The following is a 16,302-nucleotide window of genomic DNA, read 5'->3' as shown; positions in this document are numbered from 1 at the left end:
TCATATTTGAACAAAATTTGGTTGAGTGAATGACGTCATCACTTAGCTAATTTGCATATTTTAGAAACTTGAATATCTCTGGAACGAAAAGAGATATTTGAAAATAGTAAACAGCATTTTCTTCCTATACAGACTACTTGTTTATGATTCAAGATGGCTTAGGTAAGAAAGATGCGATTTTCGTCATAGTAACACTTTAAATATGCCCAGCTCATGATTCAATGAAAAGACCGTGAAATAATTTAGTGTTTCTAGCCTAAAAAAAGGCATAAGCCTTGTCGGAAGCTAGCTCTAGGACAGGAATGAATCAAGATTACTAGGGACTTGTCAAATTCTGATTTTGCGAATACAGACAGATATACTCTTAACATACCGTAGAATTCCGAAAGTAACGCCGCCCTCCCCTGAAAATAACGCCTCCCCGAAAGTAACCTTAATTCTTTACCTTCCTATTGAATTTCGAAAGTAACGGTCCCTCCGAAAGTAACGGGGCCACCCGAAAATAGCGGCCCTTTGAAGAAGTCACCAAATGAGAAAGGTTTTGTTCTCAAGCGCAATGCGTATGGAACAGCCTGACTGCAGGACTGAACAGCTCGAAGAGTTCTTTTGAATTTATTTCGAAATAAGCTGAATGTTTCTTTAATCTATCATTTATAGGCTGTATTCTAGCAGCAGAGCCAAATGATAATACTGCAGTGTATCGAAGTGTAATGAGTTACGCTGCTATATAATGCAACGTTAACCATTATACTTTCGCCCACAAGCACCAACAATTAGGGCCTTTTTTTGTTTATCCAGGCTGTCTCGTTTATGTGGTAGTTAGGAATATACAAAATACGAAACTTTTAATTCCATATGTCACGTGTCCGCTTTGTCTGAAACGAATGTTACCGCAAAAATGTTTTTTGACGTTCCGAAAGTAAGTAACGCTACCCATAAGTAACGGCGACCCGAAAGTAGCGGCTTCTTTTGCCTGCTAATTCCGAAAATAAAGGGAGCCGTTACTTTCGGAATTATACAGTAATCTTAAAATATAGCCAATCTCAGTCTCCATATTCTTTCAAAAAGGGTTTTACATATATAAAAAAGCGGATTCATTTTAACAAGGTAGAAAGAACGAGACATAAGCAGATGTAGAAGCTGAAATGATACTTGTGGTAACATCAATATTTACATGATCCTGAAAACATTGGTCAGTTGACCATTTGCCATTACCACCGCTCATCCTTGGCTACTTGATGGCGCTGATCGGGCATAATACCACGGCTTTAACCACTCACCATACCCGCATGCCCTCTGAACTACACCCAACAACTTATTGTTACTTTTTGCTAACGTTTTCGTAAAGCCTTATTTCAGCAGCGCCGTGCTCTCATAGATTAACCCAAGCCGATTTTGAAATAAAAGGGTTTGGATGGCCAGCGTAGTTGAAAGAAATTTGTCATCATGGCACATGCTGAAAAATATCTCTCCATTTCATTCCTAAATCAGGAATTTCACTAATTTCCCAAAGACATTTTTTAAACATTGAAAATCTTTGCCCGAATCAGCTCTCAAGTCGAGTTAGCACCTGTTTTTGAAAGCTGAATATTTTGTCTTTAAAGTATCGGAGCATTTTTTAGTGCCAGTGATACTGAATGCATCATACCCACAGCTCTAACTTATATCCAAGCTGTGCGAATTGTTTCTTCATTTACTTATTTATTTATTTAATTATTTAGTAATTTATTTATTTTAATCTATTTTTTGTGTGTATTTAGTTGCATGTTTAGTATTTTGCCTTTTTTAGATATATGATGCGGACAAATTTAAAACGTATAAGCCTTCACTCTACTTACGACGTCGATAACCTGCCTACTATTTTGTAAGTATTAAACAAGGTTTTTTCCTGCTCAACATTACTGTTGTAATAATATTCTAAATTTTAGATCAAGTCCTCGACTGTGTAAAACATCATTAATTATGCGGAGTTACAAAAGACACCGTTTACTTCAAGATAAAGAGAACAACTCAGAATGCAGTCGTAAGCGTTAACAGGCTGTCAAGAATTTCTAGTTAAATATCGTAAGATCATACATTTTTAGTAGCAATACCTTGCCAATGAGTTTCTTTTAGCGTGTACTTTTTGAGTTAGACGGGTTTTTAATTGAGTTTCTCAAACTCATTAATTATTCAAGCAGCTCTTACCCAACCAGAGCATCTTCTTCTGGTCAGGTGGATGGGTTTAGAAACCCAATGATAAACGAGGTAAAAACCACGGCGTGTTTCGGAATAATTTCAAACACGGATCATGCAAATATTCTTAATCTGTATATTGATGAAGCAAGAAAAACACTTGACGATAAACAACTTTATTTAATCACACATTTTACAAAACAAACTTTAAACCTAAATTGTTTACTGGTGACGTTAAAAGTAACGGTACAGTTATTTAACTCCCCAAAACAAAAAGGGCGATTCTGTTTCTAAATTTAAATTCTCGCTCAATGGTGGCGACCTCGTCTTTTGGTTCGCTTTCAATCTTGCTGTACACTTCCGACCTAAAATGGCAGTAACGTTAGAAATTCCCAGTTCTAAGCCGTACTAATTTACTGTCTACCCCTGCATTTAACGATTAGACGCACACGTTACCTCGGAATAGCGCTGGTCACACACTTTTCCTCTTCTTCGCGAGTTTTAGGAGGTCTAAATCTGCACTCTGCCCTTTGCTTTGCGAAGTAACGTGTTCGCTTAGAACTGACAAACAATTAGGTATCAACTTGACATTGATGAATATTCAAAAATTGGCACAGAGCAGCAATAAGGTGATAGAATAACATTCACGTCTCAAATATAATATTTGAATTGAGGAAACTTATTCAAATGATAATTTAAACTAATTTGCTTTGTTGGAGAAGCAATTTCAAAAACTTGTGCTTCGGGTTTCATCAGGTTTCCAAACGCTCGCATTGCATTGCATTGCATTGTATTGTATTGTAATTGTAATTGTCATCATACAAAATGTTTTTTTTTTTCAAAATATTAGCCTCGGGTTTATTCTCAAAATATTCCAAAAAAATTCGCAAATTTCAGCGTCGATATTCTTATAAAACATATTCTTATAAAAAAGAAAGTGTGTAATGATGTCTTTGTATTTCGTAGAGACATGGACGAAGAAAACATTGACAAACTGAGATTTATGATGGGAGACACAGAACGTTGCAGAATTCGCATGTATGTAAAATTTCGTGGAGACCTTTGAGTTAATTGCATTAACTTTTGCGTATTACAGGACTTCTCAGTCGTACCCTTGCATTAATGTGTTTTTGTATTTGATTTTAGTGGATTGGGGAAAGATGACAATGACTACATCAAAATACCACATGATTGGCGAGTGCGTGATGCCGTATTCGAGGCTTTTGCTGGAGCTGGATTTGCCAGAAGGAAAGACCAAGATAGAGACAAGCTACTTCCATGTCCCAGGGGAACGTTTGTCAATTCATCTGCCACCGACCATAGTAAACTTGTGTGCTTGGAATGTCCTGCAGGTAGTTATAATATCTTAACAACTCGTCAGAGCTATTGCATTAAATAACGGTTGCACAGGCATTTATTACTTTTATATATATATTTTTGTTTAGGTCTCTTTTTTTGTTCACAATTGCGGTTTCTTCAGGGACGATGTTAGCTATGATATTAACAATACAATGCAATACAATAGAAGCTATGAGATAACACACTTAGACGAAACTACTTCTAGACTTGAGAGCTTATGTGTGGTTGTAGGAAGCTGCGCTGTACGAATGCCATGGAAGCTAACAGAAATGAGATAGCTTTAATGGTTCAGACTTAGCTTCTTATTTTCTTTCACGTGATTCTTACTTTCAGAAGTTCTTCTTAAAACTTGAGTAAGATTTTCCAAGTAAATTAACTGAAAGGGCGATACTTATAAAAACTATCTGGATCAGTAGTGCGGCAGTTGTGAGACAACACACAACGCCATGTTGGACGAGAAAACACGCTACTTTATTATGCAGCCCAGAGTGCAACGCGCACCCTAACATCTCCCTTCCTTTTTTTAAAGCTATAAGCTGAACAAAGCATTTAGTGATTGCCTAAAGGGTCTTGTGCCACAGCTACAGTGGGCCACAAAGTTCCTAAATAAATTAAAGCGTCCTTACATAAATTCAACGAAAAGGAGAGAAAAAAAAGAAAGGGAAAGAGGAAAAAAAACCTATTATTGACAGTAACTTGTGTATCTCATATCGACCAATTTCATGTCACTGATGGCTAGAACGGAAGTTCATAAGTCCAAACGTGTAGGCGGTTTGGACACTCGGCCAGAACGAGTTTTTTTCAGACTTGTTTATTTGGCTCCGCTTGGCAGTTGGGCTTGGTTGAGAGCACACATCTGGTTCTTCGACGTTTGTTACTAATGGGACAGGCACAGACTGGTTTAGAGGTGCTTTAACTACAGTATACTGCACTGGCGGTTCATTGGGGGCGGATGATTGCACTGCAGGTGCAGTGAACGGCTGAAGGACAGGTTGGACAACTGGTGAAGCGCAAGGCAGTCGAGTGGACGATGGAGTGGAGGGTGAATTGACAGGTTGAGCAACTTTTGGAGTGGTTGGCAGGCGCGCTGAGTGTTCCGAAGACGGCACAGGACTGGGAGACAGCTTGTCCATCTACGACCTCGGGACTAGAGCACCGGGAGGTGGCGGTGCCGCAGGACGCAGGTGTGCCCGGTTCCGTCTGGTTAAACCTGCAGGTGTTTGCACAATGTAGGACCTAGGAGCCGGAATGGCAGTCACCAGACCGTAGAGCTAAGGACCGGACTTGTGATGAGGGGACGGCTTGACGTAAACAAAGTCGCCTATTTCTAACGAGGGTAGAGTGCTACTAGCGGTTGTGTCATAATGTTGTTTAGCCCTAGCGCGCTTAGTGGCGATATTTCCTTGGACTACTTCAGCAGTGTTGTCGCTCGGTAACAAGAGCTCTTTAGAGATAGGAAGAAGTCCACGAATGCGGCGTCCCATACTCCTTTGCGCTGGGCTCAAAAGATGTCCCTCTTAGGAGGTGTTTCTTCAAACAAGAAGAGCTTCATGTAGGCCATTTTTCCCAGACTTTTTCAAGATGCGCTTGACGATTTTCACTGACGCCTCTGACTTTCCATTTCCCTTGGGCCAGTAAGGTGAGCTCATGACGTGGTTGGTCTAGTACATTTGGCAGAGCCGCTCAAAGTCTGATGCAATAAATTGAGGTCCATTGTCAGTTAATATCGTTTCAGGAACACCATGGCGGGCAAAATGGACTTCACTTTTGGCCACGATGGTGGCAGACAAAGTGTTTTCCAGCTCATCAACCTCGATAGAATCTGAGTAATGATCACTTTAAAGTAAAAAGACCCTGACTTACAAACTGCCAGGGGTACTCTGGAATAGGCTGAGACTTCATGGGCTCCTTGGCATTCTCTACTTGGAACTGTGCACACTTCCTACACGAGCGGCATGCTTCCCGAATATCAGACTTCATGCCTGGCCAGAATTCAGTGTCCTTACAGAGGCGTATGTTTGATTCAGCTCCAAAGTGTGCAGCGTGAGCCTTCTGCAGAATGAAGTTTCTTTTTGCCAACGGAATACGTACTTGCGTCTCTTTATAGATGACCCCATCTTGAAAGGTAAGCTCTTCCCTAAAGTTCCAATAGGGGTGTACACTTTGATGAAGTTCCGATTTTCTTGAAGGCCAGCCTGTGATTATAACCCTGTTCAGGCTACAAAGTGTGGGGTCACTTGCTGTTGCAGCTTTGTTATCTTTCAATGTCTCGGAAGTGACCCGAGGGTTTCCGATGTTGTTGTCTATGTCAATTCTGAAGATCTCAAAGTTGGTCTGTTTGGAGTCGTTGACGGTTGGGAGGGGGTTCCTCGAGAGGGTGTCACCCAGCATGAGTGACGTACCCTTCTTGTATGTAACTCTGATGTTGTAGCGTTACAGCCGCGTCATCATTTTCTGAAGGCGGCGAGGTTCAGATTGTAGAGGCTTCTTCAATATAGTTTCTAGGGGCTAGTGGTCTGTGTGCACATTCACTTCGCTGCCATAAATCCAGGGGTCCCACCTGTCGAATGCTGATACTATGGCTAGGCACTCTTTTTCATTTTGAGCCCACAGTTCTTCGGTAGGGCGGAGCTTGCAGGATATATAAGCCACTGGTTGAAGATCTCCGGAATCATTAGGCTGGAGAAGGGCTGCCTTAGGCCCTCCTTGTGATGCATCTACTTGGAGAGTAGCTGGCCTTTTGTTATTATAGTAAGCCAAGCACGGAGCACTCGCAATGAGAGGCTTTGGTTTGGCGAATGCTTCTTGGTGAACGTCTGACCAGATGAATTCACGATCCTGGTTTCTGAGGTAATGCGAAGGCTTGAGCACTTGCGACAGGTTAGGGCAGAGGGTGTTCAAGTAGTTCACCATGCCACAGAAGCGCATAACACCCTGCTTATCAGTAGGGGGCGGCATGTCAGAAATGGCCTTGACCTTGCTCGGGTCCGCTTTCACTCCCAGGTCGGATATTACGTGGCCCATAAAGGTGATCTTTGACAACTTGAACTGAATCTTTTCTGGGTTGAACTTCAGATTCTTATCCCGAGCGCGCTTCATTAACGCGAGGACATTGAGATCATGATTTCTGTTTGCTTCCTCAACTGTGTCACCTTGGCGCACGACAAGGATATCGTCAGCTACGCAGTACACATCTTGCAGACTCTCAAGGGCCTCGTGCATTTGTAACTGGAATTCCTCCGGAGCACAACTAACGACATAAGGAAGGCGGAGCCAGCAATAGGGAGCTTACGAATCGACGACTTTCGGACGACGGCGCCGTTGGGTCACCTTATAGTCTCGCGTCGTCGTCCTGTAGAAATTTGAATTTACGATTCGCAGTAAAGACGACGACGTTTATGCGCGACCGGCAATTTTTTTTGTCTCAGGAGCTCGAGAAAAAAAAATAGTCAAGACAGACCAACAAAATGTGCTAGCATGGCAGAAAAGAAAGCGCAGCTGTACGTCGAGAAAAATTTGGGTTCTAAAAGATTAGGCTGGCTATAAGACCACTCAAAACAACAGAGGAAAAAATCGCCTAGCTCTCTAGTTGAGCTATCTAGTCCTTGTTTCTAACTGTCGACACGAATGCTAAAACCTTTTAGTCCTTTCAAATTCATTGTACACCAAAAAATGTCTTATATTTCAGTGAAGCGTGATTAAAATGAAGGATTTTTCATACAGCAATTTGCTTTTCATTCACACCGTGTCGTGCTTTGACCGCTTTCAGTGTTGGTTGAACTCATAGCGTTCGCCATGGCACTGTAGAAGGTCGTTTCTTGAACGAAAACAGGCAAATAAAATTAAAATCAAACATCAAGGACATGCCCCTAATGTGATACTTAAATTATCTGGCAAAAATACCCGAAGTATCGAGGGAAAACTTTGAAAACTAACCTCACGGCCTCCTGTTTCCAAGACGCCGGCAAATCGCTCTCACCAACGTCGTCGACTTTGGCGCGAAGCTGGGAAGTGCTCAGAAACGCATGCGCAGTGAGCATGTCACGCAATCTAACGGCGGCGTCGTGCAAAAGTCGTCGATTCGTAAGCTCCCTATTATCAATCCCAGGACGTGTGCATGGGGGTGAGCAGGCTGGACTCATCTGTTAGCACAACCTGGGTGAAGCCATCCAGGGCATCGAATATGGAGAACGTCTTGTGCTTCTTCCCTGACAATCGCGGAAGTATCACCTGGACGGTGGGAATTTGGTAACGCGGAATTATGATGGCTTCATTCAACGTTTGGCTAGGATCTAAGAATAGGTGTACTTTGGTGGTGCCATCGGGGAGGACTACACTCCTGGCAAAAGCATCAATTTCTAACCGTCATGTTGCTGCACCAATTTGTGGGTTAGTTCGCCTTCTTGAGCTTTCCACATTTCACCATGTCGTCAAGTTTTGCTTTCACTTTTTCAAGTTTCGCTACTGGTTCTCTATGGATGCCTGCATGGCAGGGTGGAACTTCAGGATCCAAGGTCAGGCGGACTGGCTGACCCACAGTTGCCAGACCCTCAAAGTTATCCTTGGAGGTGGCCTGCTAGCAGGTCCGCTGTGACCGCTGATTGAGGAGGTGTGGTTTGAGGAAGTAGACGAAGTGAGGCAGTTTGACGTCTAACGTTGTTGAGGAGAATACTCTATTCTTGTGAAATTTCAGCAGGCCGAGACGCTTATTGTCTCTACCAGTTATGAGAGCCGGTTTGCCTGGAATGAACGCCGAGTCTATGACTTGAAATTCTAGTGTTTCAAAGCGTCATACTCCCCCGCAAACTAGACTGACTTTACCCAACGGAAGAATAGCTTCTCTATAGTAGGGAATATCCTGACATGGGAAGGCTTTAGCGGAGCCAGAGACGATATCTTCCTGAAAACTGATGATGGCAAGTTGTTGCAGGGCGCTGCAGAGTCCACTTGCATTAACACCTTTATACTCTTTTCGGGCTAACAGAAACTGGGAGCCCGGTGAAGTACTTGTCGTCCTCCACGTCGTCATGAAGAGCAAAGGCTGAGAACGAGTGGACCCCGTAGTCATCGTCATCATCAGAATACGTTGCAGACACACCATTTCCTTGAGAGAACTGGTGAACAGTGTCTGGGCGCCGTGAGGGAGGGCGCTTGTTGTTGTTTTTTTTGTTTGTTTCTTTTCAAACTCAAACTTAAACTTGTCTTTGGGAGATCTGCACACCTTAACAAAGTGGTTCTCAGTCATATAACTATTAGTTCAATAGGTACCTGGTCTGTTCGCTGGACATTCCTTGCTGGAGTGACTTTGGCGTCCGCACCAGCCACATTTTCTACGAGGGGGCTGTATCGATTTGTTTGTCAATTGATTGACTTGCTCTACGAGTTTAGGCTTGGCTGAGTGCATAATGGCTATATTGGTATTGTGAGCTGCTTCCCAGGACTTTGCGCGGGCAAGTTGTTCGTGAACTGTATAGGGTGTTTTCCCGTCTTCCTTGTAATGGTAAAGAGGCAGTTCTCTAAGGTCTTTGTGGTGGACGCCCGTGCACAAACAGTCTTGCATGAGCTCCTCAACTGGATTCGTCATTTCAGAAATATTTGGACTTTTGGGCAGTGCTTCTGATCCGGGTTTCGAAATCTGTTACGGACTCGTCAGGTTTTTGTATGCAGTTGAAAATGGCTAGCCGTTCAGGCATTACGTTCTCCTGGCCGACAAAATGATCCTCTAGGCGCTGCTGATATATCAAGGGTTGTTTTTTCTCCGTTGTTGGCATTTTCGCAAGGATTGTGGTAACAAAAACTTCCAAGACATCATCTGGGAGAGCAAGAAAGAAAGCCGCGGTTTCGGACTGGGCCTTTTCAGCAACCCAATGATCTGGAGTCGTTGGACATTTCCTGGCGTCCTTCCAGGCTCGATGCAGTAGACACCAAGCGTTAAATTTCCGGCGCCATATTCTTACACTTGCTGCTTTGTTTTCGCTGAGCGATAGCTTTGGCGGCTTGTGTTCGGCCATATTTACTTCATATGAGCTCGCTTGAAGACCAGATTTCGTCGAAAGCGTTCGTCTGAGTTACCACCCGCAAATTCCGTCGCTTTAAGAGGTTAGACCAAGAGATGGGGCGTGAAGTTACGAAAACTTCTGACACCAAGCTGTCAGACAACACACGACGCCATGTTGGACGAGAACACACGCTACTTTATTATGCAGTCCAGAGTGCAACGCGCACCCTAACACAGCTTCGAGTTAACAAAAAAGACTCGTCTGTACAGTGCTAGTCTCAATCTTAAGTAAATTATTTACAAAATATCTTAGTGAAAGTGCTGAAACGTAACACAAAACAGTGTACATTTTTTTATATTAGTTCATGTTCTCTCTGGCATTTTTAGATATTAAAGTTCTGAGTGAGACTTATACTGTACAAATGCTTCTTTAGTATTTACATTCAGCCGTATACGTCCTGTTTAACTCGAGGCTGGACTATTGAAGGTTAGGGATATATAGCAGTACGAGCAGAGGGTGATGTCATGCCATGTAGGACCTAACTTGTTCAATCAATGTCTTCTTGCCACAGGTGGCTTCTACTCTGACACTGAAGCCTTTGTTAACCAAAGTTGCCGTCAGTGTCGCAATGGCACTTTCGTCCCCACTGATAAAGCACCTGGAAAGATGATGGCAGATTGCAATCCGTGTCCGGATGGTAATAAATTATTGGAAATCTGTTATCTACAAAGCTTTTTTTTTCTGAAAGCTCCATTATCGGGAGAATCTAGCATTTAGGTCTTGTGTGGCCATGCATTACTATGCTTCTAAAGGCAACCACCAAAAAATATAAAAAATATATATTTATCGATTGATTCAAATTTGAAACTAAACTATAAACAGCCTGAGTATGTAGGCTTTATTCTTTGATTTTTTTTTTTTTTTTTTTTGAACAGGAACAGATACCCTAACTTTCGCTGGGTATCGCGCTTGTAAATGTTTAAAAGGTCATCACCGTACTCATCGGTTTGAAGGTTGCAAACTTTGTGAAGATGGATTGCACTGTGACAACGAATCTGTTACTCTTAAGACCGGTTATTGGTGGAAATGGAGAAACGAAACTTACAAACTCCTTTATAAAGATTTTGCGATGAGTCTCGTTAATATAACTTACACTCCTGGCAAAAGCATCAATTTCTCAATAACAAATCATTCCCTCAATAAGTTCCCACACCCCGTGCCAAAGTCATACAAATGTCCGAGAGAAGAGTCGTGTAAGGGAGGTCAAGATTCATTATGTGCCACAGGCTACCAAGGTCCATTATGCGCGGTATGCAGTCCTGGTTACTATAAACAATTGCAAACATGCCAGCTGTGTCCAACCAAAAAATGGATGACTGTCCAGCTGTCAATCATAGCGGCAGTAGCTGCAATAGTCCTTGCTGTTATAATTTGGACAAGCAAAAGAAAAAGCAAGAAAAAAGAAGGACGTTCTTCAGTGGATATCATTCTCTGCAGGCTAAAAATTGTTATTGGCTTCTACCAAGTCACAAATGGAGTTCTGGAAACATTTTCATATATCAAATGGCCAGGCGCTCTTGAGGTTATTGGAAGATACTCCGAGATATTGCAGATGAATGTTTTCCAGGTGGCACCAATTCATTGTCTCTTGCCAAATGCAAGAATGAACGCCTTTGCAGACTTGTTTGCCATACTCGCGATGAATGCTGCTGCCATCTTGATGTCTGTCCTCGCTTTTGGACTAAGAAAGTTATTTCTACTGCGAAGCGCTTTGAACAGACAACAGAAAGAAAAAAAGGTTGCTCAGACTAAAGAGGTGATTTACCGAAACTCGTTTTTCTTCCTTTTCCTGACGTATCTCAATACGTGCTCGAAGACAGCACAAGTAGTTCCACTTGCCTGTCGCAAACTTTGCATCGACGAAGAAGACGAAGCATGTGACGAATACCTCAGAGCAGACTACAGCATAAACTGCAACAGTCAAGAGTACAATCGTTCGGTCATCGTTGCATACTGCGCCGTATTTTACATCATCTTACTTCCCACTGCCTCGCTGATAGCTCTTTGGAGACAACGTAAGGTGCTTCGTGGAAATGTACTCGACGCCGAGAGTGAAGCTTTGGAGCCTCAAGAGCAAGCCATAGGAAATGCTATCAACACCGAAAATGAAGATTTGGAGCCTCAAGAGCAAAACACGGGAAATGTTATCCACGCCGAAAATGAAGATTTGGAGCGTCAAGAGCAAAACGCAGGGAATGCTATCCACGCCGAGAATGAAGATTTGGAACATCAAGAACAAAACGCGGGAAATTTAATCCATGCCGAGAATAAAGATTTGGACCCCCAAGAGCAAAACATGGGAAATGTTATCCAGGCCGAAAAGGAAGATTTGGAACATCAAGAACAAAACGCGGGAAATTTAATCCATGCCGATGCCGAGAATGAAAACTTGGAGCCTCAAGAGCAAAACACGGGAAATGTTATCCACGCCGAAAATGAAGATTTGGAACATCAAGAACAAAATGCGGGAAATTTAATCGATACCGATGCCGAGAGTAAAGATTTGGAGCCTCAAGAGCAAAACACGGAAAATGTTATCCAGGCCGAAAACGAAGATTTGAAACATCAAGAACAAAACTCGGGAAATTTAATCCAAGCCGAGAATGAAGATCTGGAGCCTCAAGAGCAAAACACGGGAAATGTTATCCAGGCCGAAAACGAAGATTTGAAACATCAAGAACAAAACTCGGAAAATGTAATCCATGCCGAGAATGAAGATTTGGAGCCTCAAGAGCAAGCCACGGGAAATGTAATCCACGCCGAGAATGAAGCTTTGATGTCTCAAGAGCAAGCGAAGGGTAATATAGTCCACTCGGAGAATGAAGCTTTGGGACATCAAGAGCAAGCCACGGGAATTGTAATGGGATTACGATTCCTCTTCGAAAACTATCATTCCCGTGCATGGTACTGGGAGTACATTGAAATGATTCGCAAGCTCGTTTTGACGGCTGCTCTTATCTTTTTGGGTGGAGAGAGCAGGGCCTATCTTGGATTAGCCTTCGTCACCTCAGGACTTTATGTGGTGTTGTTTTCCCTCATCAGCCCTATGGCAGATCCATTCGAGAACAGGTTAATGCTGTCATCTCTGTCTGTCACATTCCTTAATTTGGGCATAGGAGCTGTAAGTAGAATTCCTGAAGAGGGTATGTCATCATCCTCCATTGACCCATACGTGGACGACATCACGTTCAACATACTGGTGGTTGGAGCTAATACGCTAGTGATCACCCTTCTCGTTGGTAATTATTGATTCGTATATTATCTGCCAGTATAGAATGAATCATTTATTTACAATCAGCTTGTCAGCTTGCCCCTAAGTGAGTTTTGTTAACCCGTGGAACAACCTCTAAAACTTATTGCTAAATAGAAAACCACGGACTAATTAAGTAGTCTAATAGTGTTTTATTGTGAAGTAGCTTGAACTGACAAACGAAAAGAAAAAATATATATTCACAAAATGGTAGAAAACTGACGAAGCTAGTACTCTGACCAAAATTTCAAAAGGCCAGACGATGGCATTTTGCCAAACTAGAATTCTGTCGACGTGAATGAAAAAATATCTAAAAAAAGAGTCTGTGTAACATTTCGAAATCATGTGAGCTACTTTTAAAGTTCAAGTAACTGAACAATTATAGTTTTGGATTACCAAAAGCAAATAGCATTGCCTAGCCTAAAATCATCTTTAACTCTATTAAGACCGGCTTTTAGTCCAAACATTTCTCCTTTGTTGTCAATAACATAGAAAAGTGACGTCATATTACGTGGCAATAGACTGTTTTCGATATATGAAAATTCAGCTTGGCAGTGAGGCTTAGAAGACAAAAACAAAGGAAACTGAATGACATGTTTATTCATTTCTTTTGTTTGTGTCCTCTAGGCCTCACTATCAAGCTGAATTTAAATATATCGAATTGGCCTATTAGGGAAGGTTTTCGAAGGTGCCGCCATCTTGAATCAACCGATTTTTCTGGATTTTTCTAACGTCAGTTTTTAGTTTTGGAATTCAAAATAAGTAATAAAGTAATTCTATAAAGTTCATTTAAAAATTGACCATAATTCCGTGAAAGCTAACTTCAAATAAAGATTACAAAATTTCAAATTTGTAAAAACATGCCTGTAAAAATGTGGTTAAATTTATTGACATAAATAATGAAACAGCTATCACGGGCCCTTTCTGCCCCCGCCCCTAGCCCCCTTCTCTTATATATCTGAATAGGGATAAACAATGGGTTATGCAAATCCAAAGGCGTTTGAGTGAGAGTTAAATAAACTGTCGCTTAGTGTTTCATTTTTTCTTTTTTGTTTTATCATGATTATTGTTTTTTTTTCTCGGTCTCCTGTATTTGCAACGGTAAAATCTACAGCAATGTCAAAACTGAAAAAGAAAATCATTGGAATATCTCCACAGCAAGGGTTGACTGGCATTTTATAATTAACTTTTACTTTCGTATGGCCTAAAGGACTACTTGCGATTTTCTTCCATGGGAAAATAAAAAATACTGATTTCTTTCTTATCTTTTTCACAGTTCAGTATGCTGTATACCTCCATCGTTACATAAAACAATGGCGCAAAAATCGCCAATGGTCTTTTTCTTGTTGTCTTGCTTTGATCCTGCCACTTACCGAACTGCAGAGCGAAATAAGCGGATTGACTGGAACGAACATCCTGAAGCAACAGCTGCAAACTGGTGGAATCGACATGCCGTCGGTGTCCAGCACTTTAAAGGACAGTGGACTGGTTACGTTTGAACTCAAGGAACAAGAAACTAAGCCAACTCCAAGAGCAAGGAAGCGTGGTAAAGTGGCTCGTAATCTCAGAGAGGAAAATGAGGATAACGTGATTGGTCAGGAGAGCTTGACCGTACATGTTGATACTCGTAAGCGCAAACGGGTTACCTTTGACCTCAAAGACCAAGAAATTAGCCCAACTCCAAGAGCAAGGAAGCGTGATAGAGTGGCTAAAAATCCCAGGAAGAAAAATAAGGAAAACGTCATTGGTCAGGAGAGCTTGACTGTACGTGTTGATGTTCATGAGCCCAGACGGGCTACCTTTGATCTTGAAGAAATGGCAACCAACGCAACTCCAAAGGCAAGGAAGCGTGATAGAGTGGCTGAAAATCCCAGAAAGAAAGCGGACGAAAACGTGATTGGTCCGGGAAGCTTGACTGTACGTGTTGATGTTCATGAGCCAAGACGGGTTACCTTTGATCGCAAAGAACAAGCAGCTAACCCAACTTCAAATGCAGGGAAGCCCGATGAAGTGGTTGTTACTCTCAGCGAAGAAAATGAAGAATACTTGACATGCCAGGAGAACTTGACCGTTGATGTTTATGAGGGAGGACGGGTTACCCATAGCCTCACAAAACAAGAAGCTAGCCCATCTCCAGAGGAAGGGCAGCCTGGTGCGGAGCCAAGGGATGTCGAGGACACTTGGCTGTAGCTGGAAGAACGATGGCTTGGTCATATCTCAGTGGACAAACATGAACAAACTCATAAACTGGACTTCGATTTCTGTCTGATCGTAATTAAAACTAAATAACTGTATTCTTGTGTTTCTATGTTTTGCACCTACTACGGTACTTACAAGATAGGAATATAAAAACAGAAACTTTAAAAGTAACGGCAATTAGTGTCGTAACTTTCAAGAAACTTGTATCATTAAGAATAAAGGCAATATACAGTCAGGAGCAACTTGTAGACTGCTCAGTTTAATACCTCCGCCGTGGAACTTTATAGAGGCATATTCAGCTTTTCGATAATTTGCTTTATTTGCTCATAATATCCATTCAAGTTTAAGTTTTGGTAGTGAAATATATTTAGCTCTAGAAAGATAGCGTGGTAACAGTTTGAGTCCGTTTTTCAATGAATATTTGCTTGCCGGCTATTCGCATTTAGCCTTTGTCTTTGCTTCGATACAATTTTTAATTTCCGCCGTAATTATTATCAATATTTAAATTTGTGTTTACTTGTCATAATTTTTAAACATTGCATTTTCAAAAGCCAACAGCAACTTTATTTGCCAGAGTTTAATTACAAGATATTTCTTCTGTTATTACATTTTGCCAGTTTCTAATTAAGCCTGTGGATTATTTTGCTAATAAGTTTCATGACCGAGGTTCGTTCAGTTCAATAGGACTTTGTTTAACTACCTGTTATCTGCTAACTCGTCTTACTGAAAGTTCGAACACTTGGAGCTATGTATACTCTGGCTGTTTCGTCCAGTTTCAGTAATGAATGTTGGGCTAGTTGTTTTAAGCGAGAATTCGTTTTTTTAAATTTAGAGTAATTTAGTTCCAACTTTCCCGTCCAAGTAGCGAGCACTTGTAACAATAAATTCTTGAGCTAAAACTAGCATTTTTTAAAGGTTGCACTATCCTCAAAGGACTTCGTATTCGTTGTAATTTTTTTTCTCGTCGTTATCTTAGTGCACTTGTTATATGTTTTGAACAATAGACGCTGGTAAAAGTCATAAATAAGCGATCGCAGTCGCAAAGCTTTTTCGATAACATTTTGATTAAATTGAAAGTACTTTCCAGAGAAAATAAACACTGCTGTTGGAACCAAAGCTGAGTTGTTGTTGTTGCTGCTTGTCAAGTTCGTGGTTAGATCCCAGTACCCAAGAGTGTAACAGCTCTTCCTTGCAAGCGAGTGCACAGTTTGTATCTTATTTTCCCCGCAGAGACGTCGTAGTTGTCTCGTTCTTGAAGCA

The 16,302-nt window shown here is 41.6% G+C and overlaps 1 protein-coding gene across 1 annotated transcript; it reads left to right on the top strand.

Annotated features, from left to right (window-relative positions):
* Window positions 1-3,145: 3,145 nt before the first annotated feature.
* Window positions 3,146-16,302, top strand: LOC149098809 (uncharacterized). Its single transcript, XM_089277058.1, has 5 exons — window positions 3,146-3,213; window positions 3,322-3,527; window positions 10,105-10,230; window positions 10,469-12,832; window positions 14,120-16,302. Exons 1-5 carry the CDS (start codon window positions 3,146-3,148, stop codon window positions 15,031-15,033), a joined length of 3,678 nt encoding a protein of 1,225 aa, XP_089133184.1. The 3' UTR covers window positions 15,034-16,302.

This window comes from Orbicella faveolata, unplaced genomic scaffold, assembly GCF_042242905.1.
Source record: "Orbicella faveolata isolate gen_17 unplaced genomic scaffold, um_ofav_v1 contig_46, whole genome shotgun sequence".
Lineage (NCBI taxonomy): Eukaryota > Metazoa > Cnidaria > Anthozoa > Scleractinia > Merulinidae > Orbicella > Orbicella faveolata.
This window is presented reverse-complemented; position numbering and strand designations above follow the sequence as displayed.

Excerpts from the sequence above, each read along its gene's own strand:
- LOC149098809 (XM_089277058.1), top strand. The coding sequence starts at position 3,146 with ATGGACGAAGAAAACATTGACAAACTGAGATTTATGATGGGAGACACA. Across the intron at positions 10,231-10,468 it reads TTGCAATCCGTGTCCGGATG|GAACAGATACCCTAACTTTC; the intron begins GTAATAAATTAT and ends TTTTTTGAACAG. Across the intron at positions 12,833-14,119 it reads AGTGATCACCCTTCTCGTTG|TTCAGTATGCTGTATACCTC; the intron begins GTAATTATTGAT and ends TCTTTTTCACAG.